Source organism: Phaethon aethereus (genome assembly GCF_964289735.1).
Source record: "Phaethon aethereus genome assembly, chromosome: 4".
NCBI classification, from domain to species: domain Eukaryota; kingdom Metazoa; phylum Chordata; class Aves; order Phaethontiformes; family Phaethontidae; genus Phaethon; species Phaethon aethereus.
The window spans coordinates 29,395,297-29,414,804 of record NC_138578.1 but is presented as its reverse complement, the minus strand read 5'-3'; the positions used below and the strand labels follow the sequence as shown (position 1 = coordinate 29,414,804).

At 40.7% G+C, this 19,508-nt stretch overlaps 1 protein-coding gene across 1 annotated transcript in view; it reads left to right on the top strand.

Moving 5' to 3' along the window:
• The window catches only part of BANK1 (B cell scaffold protein with ankyrin repeats 1), a gene marked incomplete at both ends in the record, with an annotated part of 148,696 nt that extends 130,617 nt beyond the window's left edge, over positions 1-18,079 (top strand). Inside the window, 5 exons of the mRNA XM_081998878.1 lie at positions 8,301-8,366; positions 10,233-10,417; positions 12,070-12,133; positions 13,634-13,704; positions 18,035-18,079. Coding sequence (XP_081855004.1) covers positions 8,301-8,366; positions 10,233-10,417; positions 12,070-12,133; positions 13,634-13,704; positions 18,035-18,079 — 431 coding nt within the window. The remainder of the gene's footprint in view (positions 1-8,300; positions 8,367-10,232; positions 10,418-12,069; positions 12,134-13,633; positions 13,705-18,034) is intronic.
• Positions 18,080-19,508: the final 1,429 nt, after the last annotated feature.

The window sequence follows — 19,508 nt, the reverse complement described above, 5'->3', positions numbered from 1 at the left end:
CACGAGCTCCATTGCTGGCTTAAATGACTTGTCTGGGGTTACACTGGGGCTCTGTTGGAGAAAGAAGTCCTGTTCCACAGAGCAACTTTTAGTTACGTAACTGAGGCATCCTCCTCTCCTCTGTATTCTCTCTCCATTCACTAAGTACCTTTTAACATCTAAAACAAATTAAATAATATCCCTGTAAGAAACGGGTTGTCTTCACTGCACGGTTCTAGTTGATCTTCAGAACCATTCCCTTCTGCAGTTCAGTAAGACACAGGTCCTATGGGAAAAATGGGATTAGAGAATGGAGCATGATGCGCAGAGGAGGGCTGTGTTAAGGCTACACAGTCACACACAGCTGGATCCCCATATACTTTGGGAGTTCATGGAAAGAATGAGCTTCGTGCTCCAAGGATTGCAAGGGCTGTTGTGATAGTGCCACGTAGAGATGCAAGAGGAGGATTTCTTTTTGCCCTTTATGTACCCACAGAGGTGACAGAAAATTATGGGCTTGTTTATTGGCAAAAAAAAAAAAAAGTGTAAGCATTGCATAGCAGAAATGCCTTTTGCCTCTTGTATTGCATGCTGGTGCCTCCTTTTTAATTTATTTTTTGTATCCATCAGGACAAATCAAGTGGCTGAATTCCCAGGAGGGCTTTCACCACACATTGAAGTCCATGAAATTACAAAAGATTATCTTCTCCTTTAAGCAAAAGTGGTGGTCTTGCCATGAGAATAGCGACAAAGCAAGCCAGCAAATAGCCCTCTTTGTAATAAGTAGCTTCAAAATACATGGAAGCTCAAGGCAGAAGCCTGCTCCATGTAGATTACCACTTGGTGCTCTGCAGTATAGGATAGTGGAACTTCTAATCTGTAGACAACAAACATGGAACTTGACAAGCCCGTTTTTAGAGTCTCTTTCAGAGCAGGATCTACACTTCAAAACCTAAGCAGTAAACACTCAGTGATGCAAGTAGTCATAACTGAACAACCACAATTTACAGTTTGAGTGTCTGACCTGAATTTGCTGCCAAATAAATTCTGGGAAACATGAGTGAGTTGAAAGATTTAAAACATAAATGTTCTAATCGCTTTTACTCAGTTTAATTTATTCTGTTTTCAAATTGTAATGAACGTGCAAACTACTGTATTGAATGCTGCTAAGCATACTGCATCTTTAACAAACAGAGAGTACATTTGTTCTTTAATTTAGACCACTGCAAGAATTCTGCCTTCTGTGTGAAAGGCTCATCGACCAATGGAGCTGCAAACTGGTGCCAAATAGCTTGTTGTCCAGATGGTGTGCACTCTTAGTGGGCTCCCTTTCCATTCCTCAAGCACTTAGTATTCCTTTGTAGGTTATTTTGGTGTTTTTTCAATTGTGTGCTGCCAAAACAACTGTTAAATAAATGTATGAAGGTGGTGTGTTTTCCGTTTACAGTGCAATTTTAAAGTTCCCTATTGATACTAGATTTGACTGAGCTGGAAGACAAAGTCACTGGTGTATTCTTAGGACAGGTGCGTGTTTCTGTAATGCCTCCCAACCATTTCTGAAGTCTGACCTACCAGGACTGCCTCAGGGCTTAAGGATTAGATTACTGTCCTGGTTTGATCATTTATCTCTTGTCAGAGACCACCAGGATGAGAGGATTTCTCTGCAGCAAGGACACCTGTCCTACAGCAGCATAAATAAAACTTCATATGCTATAGCCTTTGCTCCTTTGCAAACCCCTGAAGGAATGTATTTCTCCTGTGCACTGAAAATATTGTACCATTTAAAGATAGCTGTCTGTGGGACTTCACACTAGGGTTAAAAGTTAGAAATGGAAAAATATGTTAAAAAAGTTTAGTAATATTTAGTTATGTTACTATCCCCAAAGAGAATAGCATTCTCATGGCTCACTAAAATCACAGGGAATGCAGAAAAGGTAGCAGCCAACGGATATTTTTAGGGAGGCAGAATCTCTCATGTACGGAATAGAGAACATAAACCCAAATGAAATGAAAAAAAAACAAAATTCAGAACAGAACTGTTAGTGTCTTGGAACCTTATCAGGCCGATTACTGGGAACCATAGCGATCGCATCCTGAGTTAGTAATTCTTATTATGCAGGTTGTTTAAATGCTCTATAGCAAGAGTGTCCAAAGTGAAGCCTCGGAGCCCATGCAAACTGCAAAACATTTATGTCCCACAGAGGGATTTTTTAGTACTTTCCTACAGTCAGTATAAAGTACTGCACTGCAGATGAATTTCATTATGTATCCCCAACCTAAGGGTACTTTTCCATGAATAAAATACGAGGAACCACTGTTCAGGTGTTTTAGAGCACTTAGACTGTTTTTACAGACCTGGCTGGGGAGTGGGATACTGGCTTCATCCACTCTGTTCAGTCAGATTTTTTGCTATCCTAACTTTGGTAGATTGAAACATGTACCGAGTAAGGTGCACAAAGAGAAAATATTTCTAGGATGCTGCCTGGTTGAAAAGCAAACTGTTCCAAGTAGCATATTTCTGGTAAAACCAGATATAGGGTATTCCCCTTTTGGCTTTCTCTACTGAAGAAAAATGGGACTGCAGAAGTATATCCAGGTTTTATATGCTGGAGCGAATATTCTTGAGTATATCACTAGAGTCCCTCCAACTCCCATAATCCACTAAGTTAATTTTCTGACAAGAGCAACAGTGAGAGAGTTCTCTTCATTGTGCGTGGTACAGCAAGTACATTTACACTGCCTTCTGAACGGCATCTTACGCTAACCACCAGTACCTATTCTCACTCCTCATTAGTTCTGGTATTACTTTTATTATCTTGCCTCACTGTAGGGGAGTCACCTCTGTGTAGTCTCCTGAGGTCCCTCCCTGACCAAGGTTGCTGGCATTCTAGGAGGTTTGAGCTCATATTTGACAGACTCAGAATCTCACTGCAAATTGAGAAGAGAATTGCTGGTGAGCATCTGTTTATTTTTGGATTAGTGTTTTCACATTGTCATTACACTGTGATTCTTTTTTAAGTCATTTTACTTTTGATCCGAGAAAACTGGGTTTCTTCAATCTCAACTGGCTAATTATGTGGCTGTGGAAAGTAGAGGTTGAGAACAGCCTGTATAAGTGGTGATGAGTGGATGTGATGCTGTAGCTGAAAAACTCAGGCAGCTGCATTGGGCCACTGAAAGTAAAGGAGCAGCATGGCAGTTTGATACTTCCGTTAGTGCATTTGACATCACCTGGTCTTTATTCTGATTAAATGACTGCCGTGTGTTCTCATAGATGTCTCAAGTGTCAGGCAGTGCATTTAGAACAGATCAGAACTCTCCTGTAGCAGTTTCGAAGTGGTCACTGGTTTTCTCACACCAGTGCAGTTAAAACTGGCCAGTCTTTCTCCCCGTGCCTTCTGACAGCATAAGTGCGTTCAGACACCAGTGCTACCACGACAGGACAGCTTCTGGGGCGTGAGCCTTTGTTGCCTTGCACAGCACAGCCATCCCTTCTCCACAATGCTTGGGCCTAACTAGACCAGAGTCGTGAGGCGTGCTGATAGGCTTTTGTTCTGTGCTCAGCTGTCTTGCCTGAGAAAAATAAAAAAGGCCATACTGTTTAGAGTGTTCCATTTCCTTAGTTGATTTCATGTCATGAATCACTAGAATTTTTTGGTTTAATCTTAAATATGTGAAATATTTTTGTACAAATTTTAGGAGCGGTCCTCAATCATCTCTCACAAAACTTATTGGTTAACATTGCACTGATGACCTCTGTCTAGTCCTTGTGCTGAGTGATGTTCAGTGTGTTAACAAAAAAACCAGACAAAAGGAAAATTAGCTCTAAAAAGATGTGAACAAACATCTGCAGAGTTCTCATCTCCTGAATAATAAACATCATTCTACTATATTCTTTCCTTAGTATTCTCTGTGTATTTGTCATCACTTGCTGTGCAACATCTAATTTACAATCTAATCCCTACCAGAGAAAGAACTTGCGAATTTTATTTGCACACAGTTTAAATGTTAAAATGTTTAAATAATGGGAAAAAATGGAGTGAGCAAAGATAGGAGTCTCTCCCTGCAACATATCCCAACTAGCAATTCACCCCTCCTTCTCCATTTTTCCGTTAATCATGAGTTGATTGTGTGACAATTGTAAAATGAATGAAGCAAAATCTACTAAGAAGGAGGAAGCTTACAAACTCACTGTAAGTTGCAACGGAGTTGAGATGTGTTAATAAGTGCAACCCTTGTAGTGTAGTAATTTAATTTGCATTATACTTAGACTTGTGTTTCTATAAAGTTTCTATAAAATTTCTATATTTTGTTCCCCTAGATTTTAATTTTTAATGTTTCCTAAATAAAACAGTGATGGCAATGGGAACATCAGCTCAATGAAGCTGATGAATAACTGCATCTTGAATTTCCCTAAGCAAACAGAATTCAAATTAATGTGGGGTTTTTTGTTGTTTTTGTGTTTTTTTGCTATATCTCTTCTCCTTTGTGTTTGTTCTGCTGAAAGTGTTGAGTAAATAGTATTAGATATGATTGGCCCACATGTTCTTCTAGAGAGTAGGTTCATCAGCCTGGCTTTATTTGAATTGCAAGTGTATGGTGCTGAACTGTTGTTTGATTTTGCAGAGGTAATGTTGCTAATACAACAAACTAGGCAACATCCTTCATAGTTTAGATGGGTAAAGGTGGCCAAAAAGGCCAACCGCATCCTGGCCTGTATCAGAAATCGTGTGGCCAGCAGGAGTAGGGAAGTGATCGTGCCCCTGTACTCGGCACTGGTGAGGCTGCACCTTGAATATTGTGTTCAGTGTTGGGCCCCTCACTACAAGAAGGATGCTGAGGTGCTGGAGTGTGTCCAGAGGAGGACAGTGAAGCTGGTGAGGGGTCTGGAGCACAAATCTCATGAGGAGCAGCTGAGGGAACTGGGGTTGTTCTGTCTGGAGAAAGGGGAGGCTGAGAGGAGACCTTATCGCTCTCTACAACTACCTGAAAGGGGGTTGTGGTGAGGTGGGTGTTGGTCTCTTCTCCCAAGTAACTAGTGATAGGACGAGAGGAAACGGCCTCAAGTTGCACCAGAGGAGGTTTAGATTGGATATTAGGAAAAATTTCTTCACCGAGAGAGTGGTCAAACATTGGAACAGGCTGCCCAGGGAGGTGGTGGAGTCGCCATCTCTGGAAGTGTTCAAAAAACATGTGGATGTGGCGCTTCAGGCCATGGTTTAGTGGGCATGGTGGTGTTGGGTTAACGGTTGGACTTGATGATCTTGAAGGTCTTTTCCAACCTTAGTGATTGTGTGAAAGTAAAATGTAAGTTAGAAAGTAAGAGCATTGCCTCTTAACTGACATGAGTTGTCCTCCCTCATGATGTAACTCTGTCCACGTTTGATTGCCTGTATTTCAGATTATATCGTTTCTTACTGGCCCATCATTAAGGAATGTTTGAAATGTCATAGTGCATCCATCATTCCTTTACTATTACAGCTTTATGATAGAACCTCAATTAATTCTGAAAATCAAATTCCTGTTCTTTTTGTCAACCTGCAGCTATTGTAAAAATTTTAATTCTCTCTTTCTAGACCCTTTATCTTCATCACAGTTTCTTGCACAGTGTGTGACTATAAAATGCTCTTCCTGCTACAGAATTATACACAAGAGACTTCAATTTCAAATGTTTCTAGCCCTTCTATTTGTCGTGTTAACCGTGAAAATAGTAACCACATTTCAAGCCTCATAACATTATTTGCCTGCATGTGCAGGCAGCCTGAAGCAACATCTGTAGCTAGTCTGACTGAGGTAAAAAAGGCTGTTTAGAGTTCCTTGGACCCCCCCCTCACATTTCAAGCCTTCTGTTAGTGATTTTCCCAGAGCTCTGCATATTTGCCACAAAATTTGTGTTTTGTCATACTTAGTAAATGGTTTCTGGTTTTGTGTTCTGCTAGAAAATATTGCGGTAGTTTCTTACTCTCCGAGTTTGCTTTCTTGGAGAAATACTGAGGTTACATTACATTCCTGAAACGCAGTCTTACTACCGAAGACATAAAAATGTAGTTAGAGCATGCAAAGAACTTCTTCTGTGTCCTGTAGCGACTGAAGAGAGGAGAGGGAATAAAGTGGAATTACTTACTAGTTCTCTCAGCCTCCGCTAATTCTGAGAAACTGAGATATATATTGTAGACAAAATTTATATAGCATCTATCACGTTGGGACATTTAATTTTGACCTACAAGCATCTATCGGTACTTTAGCCAGTCGCAATGTGATCAAAAATTCAAAAGGACTCTCTTTATGATCATACAGATCTTATTGAAGGCTGCACATTAGTAAAAAAGCACAGTAGAAGTACTGCAACTTTTTAGTCAGGTCATCTATGGCAGAGAGGCTCTGAAAATATAAAAATATATATCATTCCTCAGTTGAAGGACTGTGGTATTCTGACACTTTAAAAAATTGCTACATTAATATTGCTCTACTGAAGGAATATTCACTTTATCATCCATAAGAAATAATGGAATATATCCCTGTGCAAAATTACCTGTTTCTTTCATTCCACTACTGCATTCAAGCAGTTCATAAGTAATGAGAATGCGGGAATGAAAGAGTAAATTGCTGGAGTCTTCCCTAAACCTGTGGCAGTCCTGCAGCGCTGTGTGGATACAGTCTTTCCAGGCATTCCAGAAACAGGAAAAACAGGAATTTGTTTCCATTGACCTCACCCACACTGAATACCTGCTGCCAACTAAAATAATTTCAGCAAGATGTGGCATGTAAAGTGTTTTTAACAATTTTGCTTTGAACTGGAAGAGCAATTCCATTTCTGATTGCTCCAACACTGCAAAACTCAGCAGAAATTTCAAAGCCTATCAATTAAAGTGCTTTCCAATCAGGGACATTGTTGAGTACATCCCTTCTCCTCCTTATGCAGTCAAATTCAGGCTGCCAGCGTTACCTCTATCTTCTGGTTACTTTAATTTCTTCTTTAAAAAGAGAATACTATTCCAAGTATAGAAGGAAACACTGCAACCATATTTTTCAGGATTCTTTGCGAATATTACAGAAAAGAGTATTAAGAAAGTTAAAATGTATTAGTGTTCGGCTGAAGCTAGGGACGTAACATCAGCAGATTGTGCTGCCTGTAGAGTTCTTTTACTCTCTCCAATTAGCCTGAGAACACTTTAAGGAACAGCAAGTCCCCAGCTGTTTTCATTCATCATCACCTTCCGTACAAGCCTACTCAGGAGGCAGCGTGCAGACTTTATTCTGCAGCGTACAAAATACGCCCTTAGGAATTGCTCCTTCCTCACCTCTGCATGTGGCCTGCGCAGAGTTTAGAAGTCACAGCGGTCTTGGTCATCCGTTTTACAAGTTTCCCCGAGAGAACTGGATGCATCGTACGAGGCAGCCTGAGCAGGCAGACAAGGAGCAAACCGAGGTCCGCTGGGTTTCCCTGGTCAGCAGGAGCCAGAAGCCAGGACTCCGGGGTACCCTGCCGAGCGTGCCGGCTCTGCTGCTTGAGCAGAACTCCGCTGCACTGGGCCTCGGCCCCCGAGCAAGTATTTGCTCCCTTGAACTGGCATGTTTGCTGCATTGCAGTGGTGTCAGGAAGATTACTTGATGGGAAGGAATTAATCTAGGTTATCGGTTTATTTAGCTAAAATCAGAACTGAGATGTAAGAGGGAAAGCCATTATGGCAGTAGCTAAGGCAGAAGTGAAGCAATTCCCACCTTCTGGGTTTTACATATGCCTCCAGCAAAGGTCTGACTGCAGCATTTCAGGGCATATCCAGGCTGGCTGTACTCTGGGCACCTCACAGGAATGGGGATGATGGGCCACGCTAATGGACTAAAAGATCATGCTTTGCTGTTCCTGGTGCTTGAATGAAGTGGATAAAAATATATACACATGCTTTCTTAAGAAGTGTCAGTATTCTCACCTAGTACTACTGGGGTTTTTTCTACCTTAGCTTTCCCCATAAAATAAGAAACAGGCTACAGTAGGTGTCTGTACCGTGTGAAGCACTCTGAGATCTAGCTGTTTTTTCTAAAGAAGTAACATGTTAATGTGGTACGTTTATTTTATTTTCTTCAAAGCTTCTTGTCATGATATCTGTAATACCAGTAATCCTGCCGTTCTGTGCAATAGCACAATTTTTCAAGTAATGAACATTAGACTGACAAGTGGGGTGGGTTGAGAAGTACTCCTAGGCTAGAACAAGAAATTTATTCCAGCCTGCTTTCATGAGCCTCCTTCCTTCGTTCAGAATGTGTGGTGTTATTTATTGCCATTTTTCACTAACTTCCCTATATTCTTAATTTTGTTGTAGTGTTTCAGCAACAGGCCACTCGAGTGCCCAGTGACGACAGGACGTACTGCGATGCCAGGAAGCCCGGTACAGAATTTAGTTTAGCTCTTTAACTGCCTTGATGCAGTAAAACTAGTAGAGATGCTGTGACTTGATTTTGATTGATTAGCATCTATGTTCTCATGTATGATTTATATCCTTATTGGTATTGCAGCATAAAGAGATCAGATTAAAGAAAAAAAAAAAGTTACAGTCTTGTGGGAAAGATTTGTAGAGTCAGATTTACTTTACGCTTTTCTGTTTCCTTTCTCCATTGTGATTAAAGCCAAGAAAAGGAAGGACAGGAGGGCTCAGCTGTGCACTAATTCCAGCCAGGGAAAGGCAGCAATGTGGGGAGCAACAGTTCTCTCCTGGGTACCCCAATATCCATGTAAAATAAATTACTCTTGGCAGCCCAGTTGAGTTGTAGCACATCAAGATGTTGCTACCATAAATTCCATTAATAGTACCCTAAAATAATTAACAATGTTATGTACAAAATGAATGAACACTGAGCAAAGATTCCCCCCCCCCCTTCTGTTATCAAGTAGCAGGTCAGGATTAAAGCATACAGAGCAGCACGTAATCGCCTATTTATTTCTGCAGCAGGGAGCTGCAGTCTCCCGTGCTACTGACATTACTTTTCATGAATGCTAAACCACGTAGGAAAATAATACAGGACCTTCTAGATCTTACTGTGCTGGAGCATCGGTAGCATACTTCTGCAAAAATTACATATACATATATAAAACAGAGTAGTTTTTATGGGTCTGTGGAAATACACCCCGCCCCCTCCCGTTGCAGATATGAAAAATGCTGTTTTACAGAAACTGGTCTGATCTCTAAATAATCTTATCAGATGCAAGGCACTAGGGTCATTACTCTGTCAAAATAGAAACAATTAGCTGAGATGCAAAGGAGTAGAGATTCTTGCCTAGTATATGCCAGTATTGTGTATGATCGAAAGAAGGGGGAGAAGCCACAGTAGCTGGTTTTTTACTTCCTTAATATATTTCCCTTTGCACAGTCCTCCCTCCCTTAAAATACTGATGCATTACATAGCAGATAAAACTAACCCAAATCATACTTATGGTTTATACACTTATCCTGGCTGCATTCCCTGTGCAGTGAAACAGCTGCTTTATGGCACTTTTGCAACAGCCTCACACAGGGCTAGGAGAGAGCCCTGTCTCACGGCTGCTCATCTGTTCTGGATCGGCCATTTCAGTATCAGTATGCTGGAGACGCGCTGTGCTACACCTCCCTGGACCAAGCTGTGAATCTGATATCCCCTGTCTCCCTGTCATTTCCCTTCAGCTCTGCACCTGTATCAGAACCTGTAGGAGGACTAGGTTGTAATGTTTTCTTGTCACTGCAATGTATTTAATAATCGGGGGGCAGGGGGGTGGGAATCATGTGAAATTTCAGAATGCTTTCTGACCAAATTTCAGCCTCGTTTGAGAAATGTAATGTGTGAAGCTGGAGAAGGAAGGGGAAAAAAGGCACTGTGGATATTTTTTGCCTTAACATAGCAACAATTTCCTTTAAAGTGCCAGTACTATAGCTTTAGCACTAGAAGAAAATTCTTCTATGAACTGACAGTAACGGATAATCAATCGATCAGGGCAATAGTAACGAATGAAATGTTTAAGATGCTGCTCTGCTGCCAAAGAGTAAAGGTAGAATCCCCACTGCTTTGTTGCATTTCTCTCATTGGAGGGGGAGGGAAAAAAAAACAGGAAGAAGAAAAGGGGAGGGAGGGAGCCACCCTAAAGATGGTGTTGTTTTTTATTGGTGTCAAATTATAAAATCACCACTTACATGCCTTTGTTGAAAAAAGTGCTTGCATCCTAAAGAGAAAGGAATGAAATGGGGTAATAATATTTTCTACTTTTATCTTTCCACACTTTGTAGCAGCACACAGAGGCCCCACTGACACGGTAACTGATAGCGCTGTGAAACACAACATCCCTGCAGAACAGGAAGAACTCATCTACTTGCAGGAACAGGTGAAAAAGGGGGAAGTTTCTGTGGATGAAACTCTTGACAGATTTAAACAGTGGCAGAATGGAAAACAGAGACTACAGTCCACTCAACAGGTATGAGTCTGAAATTTATGTTTCTTGATGGGAATCTTGATCAGAAGTTCCAAATACAAACTCCTGTACTTTGGCTGCTACATGTGAGGTCAAAAATAAGAGTCATGATTTACATGCCCATTGGTTCCCAAGGAACATGCTGCTTATGGTTCTGGATCTTCTAGGTACCCGTTTCTACTGTTGTTTGATTACTTGAGAGGCTTCCTGAATCTATTTTGCCTGACTTCAGGTGCTGTCGCATTTGGTTAAAATCCTGAGTTAATATGTTGGTCTCCTAAGACTTTTGTTTTAAACTGCTAGGTGATGCTTAGGTCTATGCCTTTTTTATGAAACCACAAACCTTCTGTAGCTGAACAAACCGAATGCGCTCTTGAACAGTGTCAGGTAACAGAAACATAACTATCTCCATCATATGTTGTTAATATATACTCACTGACATGAGGCTTTATGCCTATCTGAAAGTGGTGAATCTCCTTAGTGAAATTCACAATTGTTAGCAGTGTTCTTCGGCTCCTTTATATTCGAGGTATGGAGTAAATTGAGGTGCACAAAACCAGGCTTTCCAAAGGCCCACACACTCAGTCACTGAAAGAACTGCATCAAAACTAGAAGCTAAGGAGAAGGGCATGGTGAAGAGGTTTGTTAATTACTTCTAACAAGACAGCTGGAGGGCGAGGTTGTGCCCTCACTTTACATGAGGTCATGCTTTAACAAAAATATTTTCTCATTGTCCTTTAAGTGCATTTAGGAGAAAGAGGAAAACCAAAGCTAGTTTTCCACTCTGCAGAGCGGGAGAGCTATCAGATGCTGCCAACAAGGAGAGATTAAATGCTCCTTGTGTTTGTGCTTACTAAAGAAATAATACGAGCTTTGTCATCACAGTGGAACACTTAACAGCAAAAGTGCAAGGGCTTAGAACCGTTCAGGAGCCCGGTTCCCAGGCTGGGCAGCAGCAGTGTGAGAGTGCGGTGGATGCCCCCTTCCCAATCTGTCTGCGGCCAAGCACACGGATGGGAATTGCTGGTATTGCTCTATCAGTCAGGGAAGGTACTTGTGGAGGAAGATGATACCTAATCTGTACAAAGATAGCAGCACTAAGTCAAAAGTCCTTTTTTGTTTCTCGGTTAACTAGAAGATGCCTGTATTTCAAGGAGGATTTACTTGGCCTCTTTCCACTGCTTCAAGGGAAAAACCTACTTTCTAGTGGTGGTTTATACCCTGCATTGCATGTGTGACTTTTCTTTGTTTTTTTACTGCAGAAAAGTCTTTCACTGTTTCCCCAGTATGAACATTGTGAAATTACTTCATGCTGTCACTGCAGTTGTCTGGTCTTCACTGGGACTTTTGAGGAAAAATGGCTTGTCTAAAGCAAAAAATAAAACCCCAGCGTCTGTAATCTAACAACAGAATCAATGTAACTTACTGATGGGGAAAAAAACTCCACAAGACTCTTGGGTATAAATGCTAAAGATAGCATCTACTTATAGCACATCATAGACATTTTTCAATCTTTTAAAATTATTCTCCTGGAGAGAGAAGCTTGGTATTCAGAATGTGAAAGAATACAGCTTTTTATAGTTATTCATTATTTCTACAGTAAACTTCCATTACTGATTTCTGCTGCTGGTTTTATGGTTGTTTTTTACTTCAAGGAAAAAGTGCACCACCTTGGAGACACCACTGTTGGAAACAGGCTAGAAAAGAAAAATCTGAACGGTAAGTTGCACTTTCTCACCACTGAAGCCTTGAACTGTAAGTATACTGCAAAGGTCTGATCCAAAGCATGAGCAGACTTTTGGATCAGGCATTGAATTTGTAATGAGCATTTTCTGTATCTGACCACACTGAAGTTATTTTAGTGTAATCAGGCCTTCGTCAGGGTCAAGATTGCATCCCAAAGATGAGCTCACCGAGAGTTAATGGGGCAGAAAATTTACCAAGTCTTTGTGGCTCAGCTTTTCTGTAGCCCATTTCCTACTGCTTCATCACAATTAGGGTAGATGATTTCTTTAGAACAATTTACTTGATGAGTTCAGTATTTTATTTGTAAATCAGATATCAGTTTGCACTTGCAAATTCTTGATGAACTTTCCACTGCTACAGCAGGTTAGTGAGTCATTAATAAAAGCTGTACCATTGGTCACTTAGGATGCTTTTTTCCACCTCTGTGAGAGAATGTCAGCTGCAGCACTATAAACCATCTGCATTTCCTGCAAATGCTTTTCTCTTGTTGTTATGAAAGATTGTTTTAGATGGTATTGACTTTAGGCCTGTGATTGCTGTAAACTTCAGTAGATATGTGTTCTTGGAAGGGAAATTTAGTATTTTTCTTTCACATTGGACTTAGTACTATTTGTAAATTCCTATTTGAAATTATCACCTACGTGTGTTCTTTCCTTGCTGCAAGAGAGAAAAATAATCCAGAGTATTGCTTTCATTATTCTGTTAGACAGTGTTGCATTGATGTGGACCTGTGATATACTGTAATTAAGCAAAATTTTTGCTGGCAGAGTTGGAATCCAGACTATTTACATTTCAGGATGCTTATATTCATATCCTCCATGGGTGGTGGGGTGCCGCACCCTGAGCATGTGAACAAGCTCAGTCCATAAGCCTTCATGAGGCTCTCTGTGCCTGAGGGCCTGGGATCACTGGATTTGTTCCTACAGTCTGTCGCCCATAAGGCAAAGCACAGGACGATGTCAGGGTGATTCTTGGAAAGTATTTATCTGTAGAGTTTTCTTGTAGTTTCAGTCCTGTCTCCATAGCTGTCCTCTCTCTCCAGAGTTCGGTTATTGAATCGTACCAGCAGAAACATAATATCAACGGCAGAATTGTTAAGTTGTGTGAAAGAGTAAGGCTTGTATTAGCCAGTAACTCAGCTAATGATGACTGTGTTCCCTTCTGATGCTAACCGCTCTGCCCTCTGTTACACTATCTTATCTCCCGTGACGCATGTGAACCAGCAGGTTTGCACTGCAGGAATACAATGGGAAGAACCGTGATGGAGGCCCCTGTCTTGTCCAACAGTGCACTTCATTATCAAGGATTTAAATTATTGAAAATAAGAACTTCTAAAAGATGGAACTTCCTCTACAGCTGGAGGCATGTTGATGGCAAGAGTAAAGAAGGACCTCAGAAGACCAATACCTAAGTCCAGACATAAATATATTGCCTGAAATAAAAATGACAATCACATTCTCTTCTCTTTTGTAGTTTCTAAGGAAAGCAGACCAGAGAGCATTCCTTTTAGAGACTTTTCGTCCCACGTGCCATTTAATAGAGCGGTATGTATGAATTTTAGCAGTTCTCAGGTTGTTTAATGAATTCTAGTTTTTACCTCTGTATAAATGTTACTCTCCAGCTGTACCTTTAAAAACATGGTTGGACTAGATGACCTCAAAAAGGTCCCTTTCAACACAAAGATTCTATGGGCCTTCCTTGCCAGATTCCATGTTTGAACTCAGGATTCAGATAGTCTTTTCCACAGATGGTTTTTGAAGACTTGATTGAGGATTTAGAGAGATCACATCAGAAGCCTGTTAGAAAAGGAATTTTATTTTATTTTAATGAGAAAAAAATATCTTCCATAAATTAGTATGGAACATAATTTTTAGTTTCTTGATAAGTTTGATCTTGCTTTCACTGTAATGAAAGCTATTAATGAGAGTGGCACTCCCTTCAGTCTTCCATTGTTACACTCGATGCTATTCTCAAAGTTCATGTCTCATTTTGCAACAGTTTAACATAGGACTGAATAACACCCCCAAAATATCAACTGCAAAGCAAAATGTTCTGTCACTCTTGGAGTAAAATATCTACAAAAACCTATTTTAAGAACAACTAAATAAGGACTAAGTATATAGAATGTTCATTTGCAGAAATTACAGGCACAGACAATGGTTTATCTCATTACTATATAATATACATGTGGTCTTGCCCACAGACGTTGATAATATCTTACCTTTTTTCCAAGAAGGGAAGTAAGATGTTGGCCAACAGAATAACAACCAAAAAAAATACCTTTAATACAATTTCATGTAAATACCTAAATGACTTAGGGACAAAAGCTGCATTTTGAAATCTGAGTGGCCCAGATTTTTTAAGGTATTTAAGGTTTTACTTGGCATCTTTCCTGAAACCACCAAAACACTGTACTACAAGTAGCCTATTGTGTATGGGAAACCTCATTTGTAAGTGAGGCTCACACACTATTTGGAAAACCACCTTGCCAATCGTGACATACTACAGAGTAGGAGACAAGGAAGAATGGAGAGAACAAGAGAATTCCTCTGGGAGACATCACCAAGTCGGGACAGCCAGAAGGCAGCCACGCTGAGGTAGGCACGTGCTGCTCTCACAGTAAAGTTGCTGTGCCCTCACACAGCTGCTGCTGTGGGGTCCCACAAGGCATACAAATACAGTTAGACCTCAGCTTGCTCTTATAAGACAAGGCTTGAGAGTCTTGGGTTTGTTTTGAGTCCCAACAGAATGAATGGCGGCAGCTTTGACAACATTTATGTGAGGATGACTAGGCAAGTTTCTTTTAAAGCCTGAAAAGACAATGCAGCTTTCACATGCGTTCCATGTCCATACTTTAGAGCATATAGGAATTTTTAAAAAACCTATATGATGCCTGTCTTTGGACATTTGAATTACCTATGTGAATCTTATTTAGCTGTTTCTGAAAATGAGATTTCAAAATCTGCCTTCTATTGCAGTTACATTATGGCACCTTATGTGCCACATCCTACAGATTTAGTCATCCAGCATCTAAAAATAAATGCAAGATGCAGAAACTACATAAGATGGTCTGAATTGCTTGTAGTTAGTTATCCCCTCATAGCTAATCAATGTAGAGCCTTGAACTTGGTCTTTAGGGATACAGCTATGATAGCGTAAGATTCCTCATCAAAACCAGGAATGACTGATAACTCTGTTCTCCACTCTTGGTGTAGCAGCAAGAACTGAGTAGTAGGTGTCACTGCTTCATTGCTAGGTAGTGAGCAAGACAGAGGACACAGAAGACAAACTCCCAACTCTGATGGACTTCAGAAGACCAATACAGCATTAAGCAAGTGTTAAGCTTGACACTTTTATTTTATTTCAATGCTAGCAACTTACATAATAGTTTTAAATGAAGGTAGGTCTCAGGACACATGTCAGATGCTTAGTAGTCCTCCAGTGATGTTGCGTTAAGAGGCAGATGCCCAAAATCAGTGTTAGTAGTCCGGTCGTGCCCAACCCCTTTCGTTGGACTCTCACAGGTCCGGATGCACTACTAACATCACACTACCTGCTCAGCTGGACACCTCCTGAACTCACATGGCCGCACTCAGGGGTACGGTCACATTCAGGGACAACACACACACGGCTGAGTCAATCAATAGTGCGATTTATTGAAGCAACAGATGCACAAGTTCTTTGGATTGCCGGTGATAAATTCACTGTCTGCAAGCAAGTACACTAAATTGATTACGGTCAGGTTACACACATGTGGAGTGATGAAACAACTCTAGAGATTCCTAAAATTCCCACAGATCCACTCGGGATAACTGAGTGTTTGAATCTTACCAAAAGGCGTCGCAATGGGGGGAAGAGAGGGTCAGCCCATCGGCGGATCCTACAAGTCAGGAGTGATGGTGTCTTCACTGACATCCACCTGTTCTCAAACTATTTTATAGTGGTTTACTTTGCAGGTGGAGCTTGAGTGGCTCTAGTCATACATACCTTTATCAGGATTGGTTCAAAATTCTCTTGCTTCACGTTTAAAGGCACAGACTAGGAAAAATTCAGTGCGCACGCTCATTGAGGGGTGGTCGCACCTTGGGAGGGTGGTAACTTTTGAGAGGGGTGTGCGTTTTAGTATTATAATGGTATTATAATAAGCCAAGTTCACTCTGAGTACAGCATTTCATCAAAGTTGACAGGTCACTGACTCAGGGTATTGCATGTGCAGCTTATTAATGTACACACTGTGTACCTTTAAATGCCCTTGTTCACAGAGCGTGGCCGCGAGGTCTCCACTCTGCTCCACCCTCCATGCAATTTCTCCCAGAGTCAGCACACCAAGTTCCCCTGATGGTGCCAACATCTAGGGTTGCCTAGGGAATTGCCATGGTACAGACTCATTGTACACTAGCTGCGTTCCCACCGTTTCAATGCTGTTGTTAGAGTGTAAATTTCCAAATTGCCCCTCAGTGATTACTCTACAAGTGACAAACACACCCATGGGGCAAATGAGCAATTCAGTCTTTGCATCTGTTCCAGTCCTGGGCTCCTTGGGAAGACTGGCAAGGTAGGTGGCCTGCTGTGGAAAGGTCAAAAGCTTTTTCCCTAGGGAACTCAACTGAAACCATTTTCTTTCTTACCTGTTAAAATCAGTAGGTACATACACTGAAACTGGCCTTCAGATCAAAGGAGGACAACTTTACTCGCTGTTGCTGTAGACTGTTTAACACTGACCCACCACTCCTGTAAGTCACTGTAAACAGCACAGGTCATCCACTGCAGTAAAGGCAGCCTCCACTGAATTTCTTCAGTGTAAAGCAGGTCTCGTTTAATTAAGCTTGCTCTATCAGCTGCCAAAGACCAAATCTCTTCCTCAGCCTCATCCAAAAAACACTCAAAGGAGTACTATGCACCTTTCACAAACTGGCAAGTTATTGGTTATATTCGCTATCCTAAATGTCTGGCTTCATTCCTCAATCCTCATCAGCAACTTGTTTTTTGTCCAAGTTGATAGCAGATTGCTTATTCATCAGTTGATGCCACTCTTGCAGGTAGTGTCTAAGTAGAGTTCCCTGAAAACTAAAAACCCAGCACTTAATTTTGAGCCCATTAACCAATTTCTGTTGTCTCCGATAGGTCAATACGAAGACAAACACAGACAGAGCTTAATTTTGACATTTGGATCCATGGGAACTCAAACTTCTTTACTCAACCCAGTTAGCAGAGTTGAAATAACTTGGGATCCTGAAGCACATATGAGCCTTTTGTATGTGTGGAGAGTGAGGAAGTCCTAGAAAAGAGGGGGTTTTCTTCATGACTTCAACAGCACGCATTTCAATCAGGACCTCTAGTCTTGAAAATACTTACTTATTGGTAGTTTATGATAGCGTCCATTGGGCTTGTGAAGCGATGTCTTTAGCCTGGCTAGTTTCTTAAGTATTTTGTAGCTTCACGTGATGCTTAAATTTAAAAATCAAGAAAATAACAAAAACCAGCTTCCTGCCCATTTTCACCAAATCAGGTCTTCATGAGGCAAGCCCACAGTAAAAATTGTTGGCTGAGTTCACCAAGACAAATGAATATCCCTGTACGCCATGGCCTCTCCTTCCTAACTGCCACCAATAAAGACCAGCTGTGTTGTTAGAAGTAAGATTTGTACAAAATCCACCTCCTGTCATTCTCCCACATGACACCTGTCTATTCATGCGGATGTCTCCTGCTCCCAGGGATATGTGCTGTATTCACATTTGAATAAAACACATAAAAGAAGTGACTCATCCTAGATATGTATTTTGTGAATTATTCACCTTTGAAAGATGTTCTGCACTGGCCTAATTCATCATTGATATACATGACTATTTATTAATGGCATCTATTTCTTTTTAGTCTCCAACTAGGAACCCAACAGATAAGGAACAGATGCCTAATTAACAGAGGTAAGAGAATGTATGTGAGCTTACACAGAGACATTACTTGTCATGGAAACTAACGCTTGTGGCAGTACTTTCCATCAGAGCACATTTGCGTAATGACAGAATGGACGTGCATCTCGGAGGTCTGATTTCACAAGATAAACATTATCATCATACATTCTGCTTTATACCAGAACTTACTTTTTTCTTAGGTGTCAACCTGTTCTTGCCAGGCAGATTTGCAAGCAGTTAGACGCTTACGTGACTTGTGGATGGAGTTGAAGAAAGTTCCCATTAGCTATTGCAACTAACTGAGCTGATGCAATTAAAAGCTGTATTAGAGCACAGTCCTGCATACTGATGGCACGTACAGTATCAAACATATTGAATATCAAAATAAGGTTGAAATGCAACCTGATGCAAAGGTGTGTCCAGAAATGCTGATTAACCAAGAGATTGATGGTCATTTAAAGTGCTAGAAAGCTTACAGGTGACGGTACTGTCTCCACAAACATCAATTTTCTGATATTTCTGTTAATGACACTGAGTTTCTCGGTTCTGGGCATCTAATGAGATCTTGATTAGTTGAGGGGTTTTTTTAATTAATATTTGCTACCTGTGTGCTTCCATGGATATCTTACGGCAGTTTTAAAACTGTATGTCTACATTCCAATGAAACTTAATCATGAGGCTTGCTGCTAGGAGATAAAAGTAAATAAATCTGTTTTACAATATCCATTGGGGGTTTGGGGGCTTGGCTTTTGTGGGTTTTCTTAATCAGTTCAGTTTTCAGCCTCTGTGCTGAGAAACTTACCAGGAACTGAACTCAGATCACTAGCTGAGGTTGTAGACTTCATGAGTTATCTTGCATTCATTCTGAGCACAGGGTACAAGTGAAATAATCACCTGGAAAATTTTGTATTTTCCTATAATCCTTCATAAAATGAAGGAGTCATGCATCCTTTCTTATGCATGGAAGGATGATTGCCATTAAAAGCTTAAGGTCAGGATGTCTGTATTCTGTTAATTTTCCTTGAGATCTTTAACAAAATTCCAATACCTTGGTTTTCTTGGGCACTGAAGTTCCTCAGTTCATTGACCTCTGCAAGAATGGTCTGTGCTGAACAGCTCCAAAAGTCAGAGCTAGATCTTCCTCTTCAGTTTCCTTTCCTTCAGATGAGTTTAGGACCTGAAAGTTTCAAAATTTAATGTTTACCGTTTTAGATATGAGTAGTATTTGTAATTTTGCATTATTAGAGTTATAAAAGGGATTAATTGATAATTGTTCACAGTAACAAAATTATACAATTTATCCCGAAAGACAAATATAATTTTCAAGGCTTTGTTAGCTAAATTACTTTGATGTGATTTGCCTCTCCAGCTTTTCCACGGCCTGGGGCGGGGGGGGGACGGATATGTTACACTGTTGTAGCATTATCTGGATAATC